We start from the raw sequence: 13,020 nt of genomic DNA, 5'->3' as shown, positions 1-13,020 counted from the left end.
ACAATTTATGTCTAAACAGCCGCGCCGGATCTTTATGGCCGACGTTGACGGCTCGTCGGATTTCTAGGAAGTCTTACGCGGTGCTAAAGACCAGATTGACACACACGACTAGAAGTCACGAATTTGCTTCGAAAAACAAACATGTTTTCGGGAATGACTTGTCGCGGCATTCCGGCGCAACAGCTGCGCACGGCTCGTAGGACAAACCCTTAATTTATCGCATTCGTCGATCTGGTTATTTGTTTGCATGACTAGTCCATCGACTACCGGATGTCTTGGCTTTCGGTTTTATCGTGGCCGAGTGAAGTGGAAGCAGGTCGGGGACTTGGATCGCTCGATATAAATCACGGTTGATTGGTTCGCAAAGACGTGACAAGATGTATGACCTTTAGGCGCTGCGCTGCACGCTCCGACGGCGGCGGCAGCCGGATTTCGCCGGACTGAAGATCACACCCTCGGGACCACTCATGTAATCCCCATTTGCTGCTTCGGCACTTAGCCCTCCACCCGCTGACTCGCTGGGTTCGACCTTTAATCTAAATAACTGCGATTTGTTGCTTGCTGCGAAAATCTATCGCTAGTCTACAAGAAAAGAGAAATAAATGCAAATCGCATTTCTTTCCGGTGGCCCAACCAAATTAATTCTACACGCCAGTCGTAGAGATTTGTACGGTCGAGAGGTTTTTAATTTTGCTAAACGCAAAGCAAAATGGTGTCGACAGGCAGACACACACAGCCGAAAATGCTCACATGGATATCTACCAGCAAGCGCATAGCGTACAGAGGACGAAGAAGAAGAAGCAATAACAGGGTGATCTGCGGTCGTCGAGGGTGTCAAAGAGCAGTGGGGATGAAGAGGCGCACGTTACGTCACGAACTGCGCGACCGAAGCATGCCGTATCATGCCGCGCGGCGAACGCTCGTCGCGACGAGCTTCAGTTTCGCTCTCGACTTCTTCGGCGACGGTTCGTGCTCCAGCTAAATTGTGCGCGCTGTATACCGAATGGCCGTAAACTTCAACGCCGAGAGTTAGTTTTCTGAAAAGTTTCCAAAAGTGCATCGTCTTTCCCCACACGAGTGTTGGACTATTTTTATCACACAAAATGCTTACGTCAAGCAATCAATACCTCCGACCGGAGTACTTAACACCGCTCCCAACTACGGTGAGGCTTTTTACTTTATTGCTCAATCTGTGTTTTTTTTTGTTCACGGCAATGCGGGACGATAAAACCGAATTTAAATAAATAAATAATAATGAAAGTTCTATGAGGTCGTAACTTACCGCGTTGATAACGGGCGAGTATCGTTTATTTTATGATTATAGATTCAATTGGATCGTAAAATCGTTTTATTTCCATTATTTACGAGACAGGATGTTAGGTTGCAATTAACGAACTGATACTTAAGTTAAATTTCTCTTGAGTGCTTTGCCATAATTAAATATTTACGATCCACCATTCGTTTCGGCGTTTTAATCAACACGCTCTTTTTTATTATCATTATAGTTGGATGCGAAAAAGAGTCCCTTGGCCCTGCTGGCTCAAACATGCTCGCAAATCGGCGCAGATTCACAGAATTCCAAGTTGATCGCAAACAGCGCTGCTGGCACAAACAACAGTGAGAAGAAAACCAAAGAAACTTCCAAGGAGAAGAGCAGCAAGTCAGATTCACCGAACAAGGCGAACTTTAAGCCCTACGAGATCAGTTCCTCTCGGGAGAAGTCCAAATCACCCGAGGAGCGTGCAAGCACCGCTTCTACAAACGGTAGCAGTCGTGTGCGAACTCCAAGCAGCAAAAGTGCTTCCGGTGGTGGTGGTGCGAACAACTCGATTCGCTGCAGCAGTAATCAGAGTGCCACCTCCGCACGTGAGTCACCAGCTGCTACCGAACGGAAGGCAACACCTGCGACAACAAACACTACGACTTCCGAAAACGCCACTGACGATCGCCATACTCCCGGCAATGCCGAACAAAGTCGTGGAAGTCCTGTTACACCATCCACATCCAAGGCTAGTTTGATACCGTCTATTCCCACATCGGAGGCGGTTGGTTTTGGTGCATATAAACCATCAATTCCGGTGTCTTCAGCGTATCTGGGTGGATATCCACCTGGTTTTCCGCTTGGAATGGATTTGATGACTAGTAGTCTAATGTCTCAACACCATGCTTTGAAAGCTGGTGGATTGAGCCCGTATTTAAATTACGCAAGGTTAAAGAGCCCAACTGATCCGATGTGCAGAGATCCCTATTGTACTGGATGTAGTCTAAGTTCTCATTTAATGGTACCCACGTCCGTCGCTCCAAAAACTACTTCATGTCCAGCTGGATGTACTCAGTGTGATCACGCCACTTCCAAAGCACCTAGTTATCTGTCCCATAATCCTGCCGCCGCCGCCTACGCACACGCACAACTGGCAGCTTTGGCAGCAGCTTCTCACCTGCCACATATTTGTAACTGGATTTCTGGTGATGGTGCATACTGTGGAAAGAGATTCTCCAGTTCTGAAGAACTGTTAACTCATCTACGGACTCACACCAGCGTCGGATCTGTTTCGGAAGCAACAGCTTTGTCCATGCTTAGTGCACCAGGTCTTCCTCCAACGCACCCGCTTCTTCATCGCACGTATCCAACACCGCCGCTCAGCCCTCTCGCCACAGCCAGATACCATCCGTACAGCAAGCCGTCCCTGCTACCTCCATCGCTCACCACTTCACATCTCAGCAGTTACCCGCTCACTCATCCTGGACTGCCACCATACCTATCACCATATTCCCTTTATGGGCCTAGGTTGGGCGCGGCACCAGGGATGCATCCATAGGATGGTCCTATCTCAGAGCTGTGTTAATAAAACTTCATGAGGACTCATCAAACTAGTCTCTATATGTTTTGCTTCATTTCTGCGATTAAGACAAACAAAAATAAAAGCCTGGATACGACTGGGTGGGTTTACCTTACCTTTGTGGACGTGACTGTGTGATATTAATTTAAACTTTATCTCTGTGTACAAAAAAAAGCTAATTAATTCCTGCGACGCGGGACAAGGCACGCCGACCGGCCGAGAGTAATTAGACCTTGTATCATAATAATTATAAGTGATGTTTAATTCTATTGTACAGATCTCATTAAATTCTATTTATTTAAATGTGACTAATTATGCTAAAATAAAACACAAGCGAGCGAAATCTCCAGCTCTCGACTCCGTTTTTTTAAATGTACAAAAATGGCAAACAACAACTGCAAACAGAAAAAATGCAAAAAAATTCTTCTTGTATCTAAAATTACTTACAAATAATCATATCAAATGTGTAATTCATAAAACAAAACCACAAAAAAATAATTATATAAAATGTGAGCTATTTTTATTGTTAAATTTTTAAATATAAAATGTGTTATTTGATTTATAAGAATCGTATTACTTTTCGTGCCGATCCCGATCACTATTATTATGTGTTTATTTCGCATCGACGAGCGATAATTAATCAGATTGATCTATAACCTATACGTAAGTGGTGTAAATAGCAATCAATTGGCGCCGTTGTTGTTTTGTTTGGCGAGAATTCAGCCATTTTGAATCCGACAATCGCCGACAGACACCCAACCCCAAATTCGTAATTATACGCGATCGCCTAAGCGTCGCCAGCGTAATTGTAGTGATTTTGTTTCTGGCGCGGTTTCTTTGGCTCCAACTTTGGGCCGCTGCCGCCTAATGGTAGATATTAGATAAACACACGCCATTTCGGTACCATTTTCTCAACGCAACTGTCAATTACCGCCATTTTAAATTATAGATGATTAGAGCAGACTGCTCACAGACTGCTGAAACTAAGATTCATTTTATTCAATGAGCAATTTCACAACTCAATCACTGTTATAACTTAACTTAAAATTTATGGCTTCAATTTGTTTTTAACATGATTCACGATTCATGTTTGTCATAAAAATTTAGCACACCAGCTTGAGAAGTGACACATTTCTCTGTTTCAGTGCGTAATCTCGTCACATCGCTTAATAAACAGCGAGCAAACCCACTTAACTCGGTTGCACTCCATTTGTATACATTATTATAAGTAGCAAGACTAGTGAGAATAAGAAGACTAGCGACGTGTTGTTTATGCACATGAATACATTGTAACTCCACACGTTACATTTTTTCTCTCAATTCTGAATATATTTTTTCCTTTTCGTACGCAATTCGTGCGCGCAAATGTCGCGCTCGTATCTCTCACACCAAACGATATTGTTACTTATAAATCCTCAGAGAATAGTAGCGCAGTTGTTATGGACTAATAGAAATGCCAGGCAACGATAGATATAAATTACGTTAATGTATGGTAAACATTCATATGCGCGAGCGGCGCACTCGGCATCATAAATATGTCACCGGCGTTGTCAAGTAAATGCCGATTAATGCGTTCTTGGGAAACTTTAAAAGATAATTTCGAATGTAGAAACGCGCGCGCGCTGAGCGGTGGGCAATATTTGCGTCCAATAAATTAGATCGTTGTGCTCGGGCTGAATTATACGTCGACAGGAGGCGAATGGTAATAGATTCCAAGTTGAGAGAGTCTAGACTCTAGAATCTACTGAATATTTCGCCGGGCATTACCTACGGACTTAAGAAAACCGAAAACAAACAATTTTATCTCATTTTCTAAAGGGCCTCGTATATTTTTCCTCCAAATGGGTAAAAATTTGTACTCGTAGGTAGAAAGATAGAGAGACAATTAGAAGCGTGTTTTATTATACAGGCGAGCGACAGCGTTGGTCTTCACACTCGATCGGACATGACCATCCAGCCGACCACGATGCAACTCGATAACAAAAGGTTCTGGCTCCTGCTCAGCCGGGCGTCGCGTATGTACCTAATGGTTTGTCCGGACCGGACAGAAATCGGTGAAGCGTTTACGTAACAAATCGTAGTCGATATCATGCCTCGGATAGTGTCACCATGTCGATGCGTTATTCTATCGGGAACATAAATTATATTATTCCTCGATTACTCCGTCGTTTCAGTATATACAGCTTGTGGCAGCAATTTTGATCCGTGTTTGCTTGACTAATATTGATGAATTTCCTCATCGATCATTTTGAAAAATTCAAATTAACTTAGCCGGGCAATTTTACGCTACATCATGCAATCGCCTGACGAATGCGAGATTGTAAAACAACTAATTAAATAAACAACTTTTGCTTGTTGTTGTGTTGTCAGGGTGATACAAACCCACTGGTGGCTTTCTCACGCGTTTGAAACTCGGATATCTCTGCAACAGCCAGTAGGTCGCGTCACATTTGCGAAGCGATAATATCTGTCATGTTTATTAAATATATACGATGAAAGTGTCAATTAAAATAAATAATTTACGGCGATAAAAATGCGAGAAAATAACTTAATTTATTGACGACGGCGAGAGCGCGCTAGAGGACGGCGCGGGGTTCGTCGCGGGTCAGAAATACTTTATTATGACATTAATAACTCGCGCTTGTTGCGCGCGTTCGCTAATATGTGTGTAGTTTTCTCGATAACCTCGTGGCATTTAATTAATGTTATGGCAGCGCGCAATAACTCACTGGTGATTTTATTTATTGAACCGTATTTGCCGTGCACGTTTTTATTTATTGTTATTTATTTCGCTCGGAACAGCGATACCGCTTGCGAAAGATGCGCGCTACGAGCAGACAGTAAACATACTATAAATACTATTTGCTGCAAATAATTAATCGATTGGTCTCGACGAGCGCGATGCGCAATTTTTCATTATGCATAAATAAGTTAATAATTAACGTTTCGTGTCGACTGATATTGATATGGACACGGACTCTCAATTCGACTCAACTCAACGATGTATAAATAGGTGCCTATTATAAAATGAGATAATAAAATATGTTTAACATTTAATACCAGCATGATCGAATTTAACCTATAATAAATACTAAAATACTATTAACGCCATCTAACGGACAATTTTTAAACTATTTAATGTGGTTTATCTTCAGTATACAATTCGTGGAATAATAAGATTAGTAAACAAACGAAAAGAGTTAAATGTATTTTCTTCTAACTAAGGCTTTGAAACTCCGCAACACGGCAAAGAACACGATCGCTCAGCGGCGATAGTTGAGGCAGTTCGCGTGAACTGTAATTTAATATCGCGGATAACGACCGGCGAATGCAGAGAGAGAATCCATAGAACCGTTTAGGCGGGCCTCGGTCAGTGCAAATAATTACACGTCGTCGCCGCCGCCGCCCGTATGATAATCATACGGATTGGTTTTATGGCTCTCGCCAATCGCTTTTTAACAATCATTTTTAGTCGTTTGCGACGTAAATGTTAACATTGCTGATGCATAGCTTAAGGCTGCATTGAAATAATGTTAACATGCTAAGAAAATTAAATTAAAATATGTATGTTGTTTAAAGTATTGTTTATTTTTATTTCTAATAGTAAAATGTTTATAATTTTGTACTCTATAAGATAACTTCAGCAAGTTCTTTGATGGTATGAATGCTTAAAGCGTAGCTTAATTTTGAGGTAACAACATTTTTTACGTGACGATTTTCGCAGCTTATATAAAGTTTTTTTAGTGTCGCCAGGCCAATTTGGTGGGCAGCTAAGCAGTGATTTAGAAAATCGTTCCGGCGGGATCTGCTCGCCGGGATGGTCGGGTTTCAAGGGGCTTAGTCGCTTCATCCCGGCCAGCATCGAAAGAGACATCGTACTCTGCGCAACGTGCAGAGGCGGCGATAATAAAAATAAAACCTCTCGAGGCGTTTGGGGTCCAACTCTATATCGATAGTGAGTCGAAAAGCGATTGACACAACTTTTTGATTTTCATTGCAGAGATGGGAAATCGGCTCGAAATCGCAGAGTTCCACTCGAATGGTGCCATGATCTCGCTTGTTAAGCCTGGTAATTTTCGATTTTGCAACGTTTTAACCACACGCAGGTAAGTACCCACCTATATATTTAATATTATATATTACACTAGACAATTATAAATCACAAGCTCTGCGTGGGCGATAAATACGAGTATCACAGATCAAAGCAAATCAACGCCAACTTTACAATCCGTAATAAAGTTATTTGTAATAAAGTATCGCGGTAATTACAGCATTGGTAATTGTAATTCTGTAATTGCAATAAATTTTCAATGTTTAATGTTCCGTTCTCTCGTTATTTACCTACATGCGGCGACGCCTAGTCGACAAACTGTGCGCGGCAGCCATGTTGTCGCGGCGCAAAAGTGTGAGACGTAGCTGTCTTATTAGAAATTATCTCTCGATTATCTTGCGTGCATCGATACGGAACACGGCAGCTATTAAAACCGCTGATACGGTGAAATGTCATTAGACCTGTAATTAACTCAGCGCTCAACGCAAGTGTATCTAACACCGCTTGCTGTGACTTCAGCGGTACATAATCAATACTTTCAATTAAGTCATAAATTGGTAAAATGCATTTACTTCAACATCAAACTAACTCTTGCTGCTGAACTGTTTTTAACTGCTCACCGTCAAACGATCAATCGAATTGATTTATAATTGGAGGACTTTGCATGTAATGATTCATCGTATGCTCGTTTTTTGCGATATTTTTTAATATCTCGGAAACAAAGAGCGATAGATTGAAGATTATGAAAGATAGGAAAATTCTTTATAAGATAGTATAATAAAATATTTAATTTTTGTAGGAAAAAAGTTCAGAAATTGTGACTAAAAGTGCTTTTCATGTTTTTCTGAGTTTTTTTTTTTCAATTGCGAATATCTCGTAAACTAAAAGGGACAGAGAGGAACGGATTGAAAATTCTGAATCTACGAGAAATTCTTTATAGAGAAGATCAAGATCAAATCAGAAAATGTTTAAATAATTTTTGAATTTTTCACTGATGAAGATTTTACTTGCAAAATATTATCATTTAAAAACTGTGTCTCAACGTATTGATATGCTTTGTGTATTTATAACACTTGTGAGAGCACAAGAATGCGCTCAGTAAGAAGCCTTTTACATCGCTCGCTCTTATTACACGTTACACGGATATAATACTCATAAATCAGCGAGCATGCGGGAAAGTTTTCACTCGGCGCGCGGCGTGTGGATGTTGTACGTACGCGAAGCAATGCAAAACAGTATAATAAAAGCGCGTTAAGCGCATATTTATAGTTCAAGTGGCCGGGTGTCGTGATTAACGCGCGCTCATTATTCAAACTGAATAAACCGCCTCGTCCTGTTGCTACCGATCCGCCCGCGCGCGCATTCGCCGTCTTCTTCGGCCGCGTATGCAGATCGTGAACCTGAAAAGCCCATACATATCCGAACACTTTGTCGCTTTCAACGCCCCGGCCACAAAGAGACACCAAGTCTCACGGTGAGCAGCACTTCATACCACACTTGATCCAAAAGTTTCAGGACAAGTAATTCAGATACAAACATTTAATATTTACTTTAACAATGGGAGAATTAATTATGATTTAAAATTTTATTAAAATTTTCTTTAGAATTTTTTTAGTTTTCGAGTTTTTTTCATAGGAAAATTGATTATTTTGGTTGGGAAGCAAATGAGTATATTGTAAATTGATATATAAATGTCTAATCGCAAATTACTCTATTGCTATGGGACAACGGTCGCAATTTTATTAAAACACATTCATGACCTCCGTGAATATTTGAAGACGAAGGCGGTGGTACAGCCCACCGCAAAAGTCTATTATTTGCTTACGAGCGCTAAGTGCGCACCATTGTTTCACACCGCGCTTTTAAACACTTTTCGTTGGCATTTTCTTAGTATTTGCCATAAATACAGATAGAATGCAATAGTTTATGAGCGCAACAAATGAAATTTCCGCCCACAAGACGCCGTAGCCGATTGTAAAACAATAAACGCCACTTACGAATGCAAATTCTAAGCAGTCTCCCGTCAATATTATTACCGTTCGGTTGTTTTATTATTGTTTAATGTAAAATTTATTGCGCACAACCGCAAGTGCGCTAGTTAATGTGATAATGGCGTAATTTTTGCGTGGTCGTTTGCAGCGCAACGTGGGCTGCGATTTAATTAATTATCGCCGCGCGCACGACAAGTGCTGCATAATAATAATCTCGATAATCCGACAGATACAAGTGGATGCGTATAAGTCATGCGATTATTCACATGCGGCTGGTCATGAGATTCTCGTGTGCATCAAATATAGAGGAATGGAATGAAGTCGAGGAAGGTTTTGTGCCTGAGGTGCGAGGATGGTTCCCTGCGGATGAACGCGTATTCTTGCAGCAGATATTAGGCCAGTATTTCAGGTGTATATCAACGCGTCGGGGCGTTTGCAAGTCTGAAATCGCACCTCGGAGGCCGATAATGCCGATAGGATATTTTTCGGTATATAGAAAGACGCATCCCCCGAACGTGCACCTAGCACCTTTGCAATTTCGTTTCTTTTTTGTCGGTTTCGTATCGTTGTGTTTTTTTTTTCATTCGTGATGGCCGTAAGTACAAAGCGGCACTTTGCGTGCAAACAGTCCGTCTTGGAAACCTTGGCAGCGTACACTTGCCTTTTTGGAAAAACTTGTCCCCGCGGCTCGTTAATGTAAATATACGTTGCGAGGGCAACACCGCGCGCTAACTGACAACTCGAGAAAGATTTGTAGCCAGTAATTAGAAAGCTGAAAGCGCAGTCACATTTTTCATTCTCGGCGCGCTCGCTCGGCACGAAGCGACCGACATCTGTCCCAATATAAACACGTCGGAAGAGGATAATATTTCTGAGCTGTCATGTATTTGTAAATAATTTAGTGCCTAGGCGTCGTCCGCTCAAAATTACCAACTTTAACGGCTGCCACTTCGAGGTGACGAATGGATCACAAGAAAAACGTATCCAAAATCAAATCAAAGACAACTTGTCATACAATATCCTAACATATTTTTAATGTCATTTATTCACATACTATAAATTATATACAAAAATAACATAAAACAGTTGTTATTCATGTTTGTAGATAGCGTTATGACAGTTTAACCTCAATCGAAGTTCGACACTTAAATTAGATATTCGTAATCATACGATGTCGGCTCGTTCACACACCGGTTGCGATCGATAATTGCATTTAATGCGTCATTACCTCAACATCGTAACTTGCTACTCGACGAATCGACATGCTGATCTGGTTTCCATCCGGATAATAAATAATTGCGATGCATGAGGCGCACGCATCCGCATAACATAAAACATTCAATTAGCGCAATGAGAGAGGCTCATAATAAACTAATAATCAACCTAACCAAACCGTTGTATATTGCATAATGCATCGTTGAATAGTGCTTATCGAGATCCGCAATAAAATAAAACAAGGTAGTCTTAATTTTCAATGAATTGCAATAAACATAGATATCGGCGCATAAAATTATGGAACGTCATTAGTGGGCACGTGAGCCATGCGCCCGGTAAGTATTCAACAAACAAAACGCGGAAAAATATTATTATTGACCGATAAATCATAATTAATTATCGGGCGATTCGGCTGAGTCGGTTAATGCAGCGCCATTCACCGGACTGTGTCTATCTATCACATCGACGTTGGCTTGATTTACGACGCGAGCACGCTGCATGCAATTGTGTAAATACCCAGAACAATCGCGCACATAATTGTGACTTATTACATATTGATAGACGGCAATTTTTGCTTGCGTCCGTAAGGCGATAATTATCGTGTTGATTTGCGTTCGCGCGCAAATGTCAAGATTATAATAAGTCTATTACGACAAGGTTTACGCGAAGAGCGACGAGCGAGCGTATAATTAACGGCGCACCGCTGCAATAATAAAAAAATCACTATCGTAAATTATGCTTTATATTACGAATTAATTCATGCGCGCTGGAGCGCTCGTTTCGGCGAAACAAGCGATTTTTACCATGGATTAAAAAATACATAGGTTTCACATGTTTACGACTCTCGGACGCCTTACTTCTAAGTTATAACCTTACATAATCGCTGTGAATGCAACGGAATTTCTATAGACCAATGTCTAAAGTGCTAACGAAGAAATTGAAGAAGACAAGAAGTGCAATACCGTGCTAATCGTGCTTGGTATGTGGGAAATACTGCCATAATACTAATATAAATTAAATATAAATGCAATAAAGATGAATAAAACAAAATATACGTGTAGATAAATATCACTAATTGTACAATGATACATATTGCATACATGGATTTCCCAACTGAAGTTAATTGATAATGATGGCGCTCAGAATTCATCGAAAAAACGAAAGGTTGGTAAACCCTTGTATGTGTAAACATTACCCTCCATTATTCCACCACAAAATATTTTAATAAGTTATCGGTCATTATAGTAATATAGAAATCAATACAAAATAAATCCACTTCAGCTATCACTAGAAAAATTACCTAGTACGAATGTTATTTCCTCAAAATGTCGCGTTTCAACAACTATTTTCAAAGAGATATAATTTTCGTGGGGCAAACCCATCTGCCTATGGAAGATCTGTCACTTTCAGTTGGAATTTTGCGATATTTTTTCTGGAGCGATCAAAAATATATCTCTATCATTTTAAATATTTATTATTATGTAGTACCGATAATAATGGGCACTGGATTATTGGGATATTTGTATAAAATAATATGTAAGCAACTTATTTCACTTATTTTAACCTTTTTTTAAATTTTTGTATGTTGATTGAATTTTAGTCATTGATAAACAAAGTTTTACGGAATATGTGCCTTATATCGCATATCTTTTAATGGGTGTTGTTGGTTGGTTCGTAACTCTCTATATGAAACACAGTAAAGCCACAGGATTGCACCTTATTAACAGTATAAACACTTCGCCGTTTGTGCGAGTAAAGAGTGCAGCAATTAAAAACAGAATAGTTGCAATAAATCGATCAATATTTATGGCATTGGTGCCAATTTCAATAATATGGATAGTTGAAATCGTATCATCGCCATTTCAAGCGATTTACCTGGAATCATTTTTCTTTCCATATGTAAATCAAACTAAATTTAAACATTTAATTATTTATGATAAAAATATATTTCTTTTATAGTATTTCTTCATGGATATAGGCTAATTAACTGTGATATTAAACCCAATTGTTCACATTTTAATATGTATTATCTTCCTGGCGCTTTCTACAATGATTGTCCTCTTCTATACCATCTTAAAATACTTTGAATTTAATTGCAACATGATAATACAATCACTGGACAAATTAAAATTCGAGAAGAATTTTTGGAAACGTAATCGACGCTTCATGCATCTAGTCGAACATCATAAATATATCTCACTGTAAGATAATAAAGCAGCTAGGTACTATGGCCAGTTAATTTATTCTCGATTTTAGAGTTTGGAAAATAATTAGTGAGCTAATGAAGTATCCCGTGCTGGTTCTGTTAACATTTGGAGTTTTTACGCATGCTTTAGTATGTATCACTTTGTTTATCGTAAGTGGCTATAATCAAATCTCATTAAATCAAATCATTTGGAGAGCTAATTTGTAATTTATTCCAGAAATTCAACGCTATATTTTTTCTAGTACTGATGTTATGTGTTGTATTTGATATGATGGGATCCTACATGATTTATTATCTTGATGAATTGGTAACTTTTTTGTTTTTGTTTTCAATTTCATCTATTCTTAGAAATATTTTTTTAGAGTATGAATATTCATAATGCAACGTTTTATGCAATACCATGGGATGATGATATTGCAATCGCGAGAAAACTGCAGTTTATGAATATGAATACCAGGAAATATTTTCAAATTCCTTTTGGGAAGTTTGGAACAATTACTAATGATCATATTTTGAACGTAAATATTTTTTTAAAAATTAAAAATGTTGTTTAAAAACATTTTTTATAGGTTTATAAGACAATTTACTCAATTTTTATGATGTTTTGGAACACACGTCCCGCAAAATGAAGTTTTCTCACAAGAAAAACTCCTCATTCTCTAGATTTAACATAAACACTGCAATATCATGAATATTCTACAAGCAAATTTCTTATGC

At 39.4% G+C, this 13,020-nt stretch overlaps 2 protein-coding genes across 4 annotated transcripts in view; both read left to right on the top strand.

Annotated features, from left to right (window-relative positions):
• The window catches only part of ndl (serine protease nudel), a 125,672-nt gene that overhangs the window by 70,538 nt on the left and 42,114 nt on the right, over positions 1 to 13,020 (top strand). For 2 of the 3 annotated variants that reach the window (XM_065300363.1, XM_065300362.1), the window contains exon 2: positions 6,841 to 6,946. The gene's annotated coding sequence lies outside the window, so the exon portion shown is untranslated. Of the gene's footprint in view, positions 1 to 6,839; positions 6,947 to 13,020 lie in introns of those variants that run through there. The other variant, XM_065300364.1, reaches the window with a different exon arrangement.
• On the top strand, positions 927 to 3,408 carry elB (elbow B). The gene is made up of 2 exons (XM_065300366.1): positions 927 to 1,163; positions 1,506 to 3,408. Exons 1-2 carry the CDS (start codon positions 1,104 to 1,106, stop codon positions 2,817 to 2,819), a joined length of 1,374 nt encoding a protein of 457 aa, XP_065156438.1. The 5' UTR covers positions 927 to 1,103; the 3' UTR covers positions 2,820 to 3,408.

Source organism: Atheta coriaria, unplaced genomic scaffold, assembly GCF_025399875.1.
Source record: "Atheta coriaria isolate IRGN ID8LTWV9N9 unplaced genomic scaffold, Caltech_Dcor_3.1 hic_scaffold_4_pilon, whole genome shotgun sequence".
Taxonomy (NCBI): Eukaryota; Metazoa; Arthropoda; class Insecta; order Coleoptera; family Staphylinidae; genus Dalotia; species Dalotia coriaria.
This window is presented reverse-complemented; position numbering and strand designations above follow the sequence as displayed.

Excerpts from the sequence above, each read along its gene's own strand:
- elB (XM_065300366.1), top strand. The coding sequence starts at position 1,104 with ATGCTTACGTCAAGCAATCAATACCTCCGACCGGAGTACTTAACACCG. Across the intron at positions 1,164-1,505 it reads TAACACCGCTCCCAACTACG|TTGGATGCGAAAAAGAGTCC; the intron begins GTGAGGCTTTTT and ends TTATCATTATAG.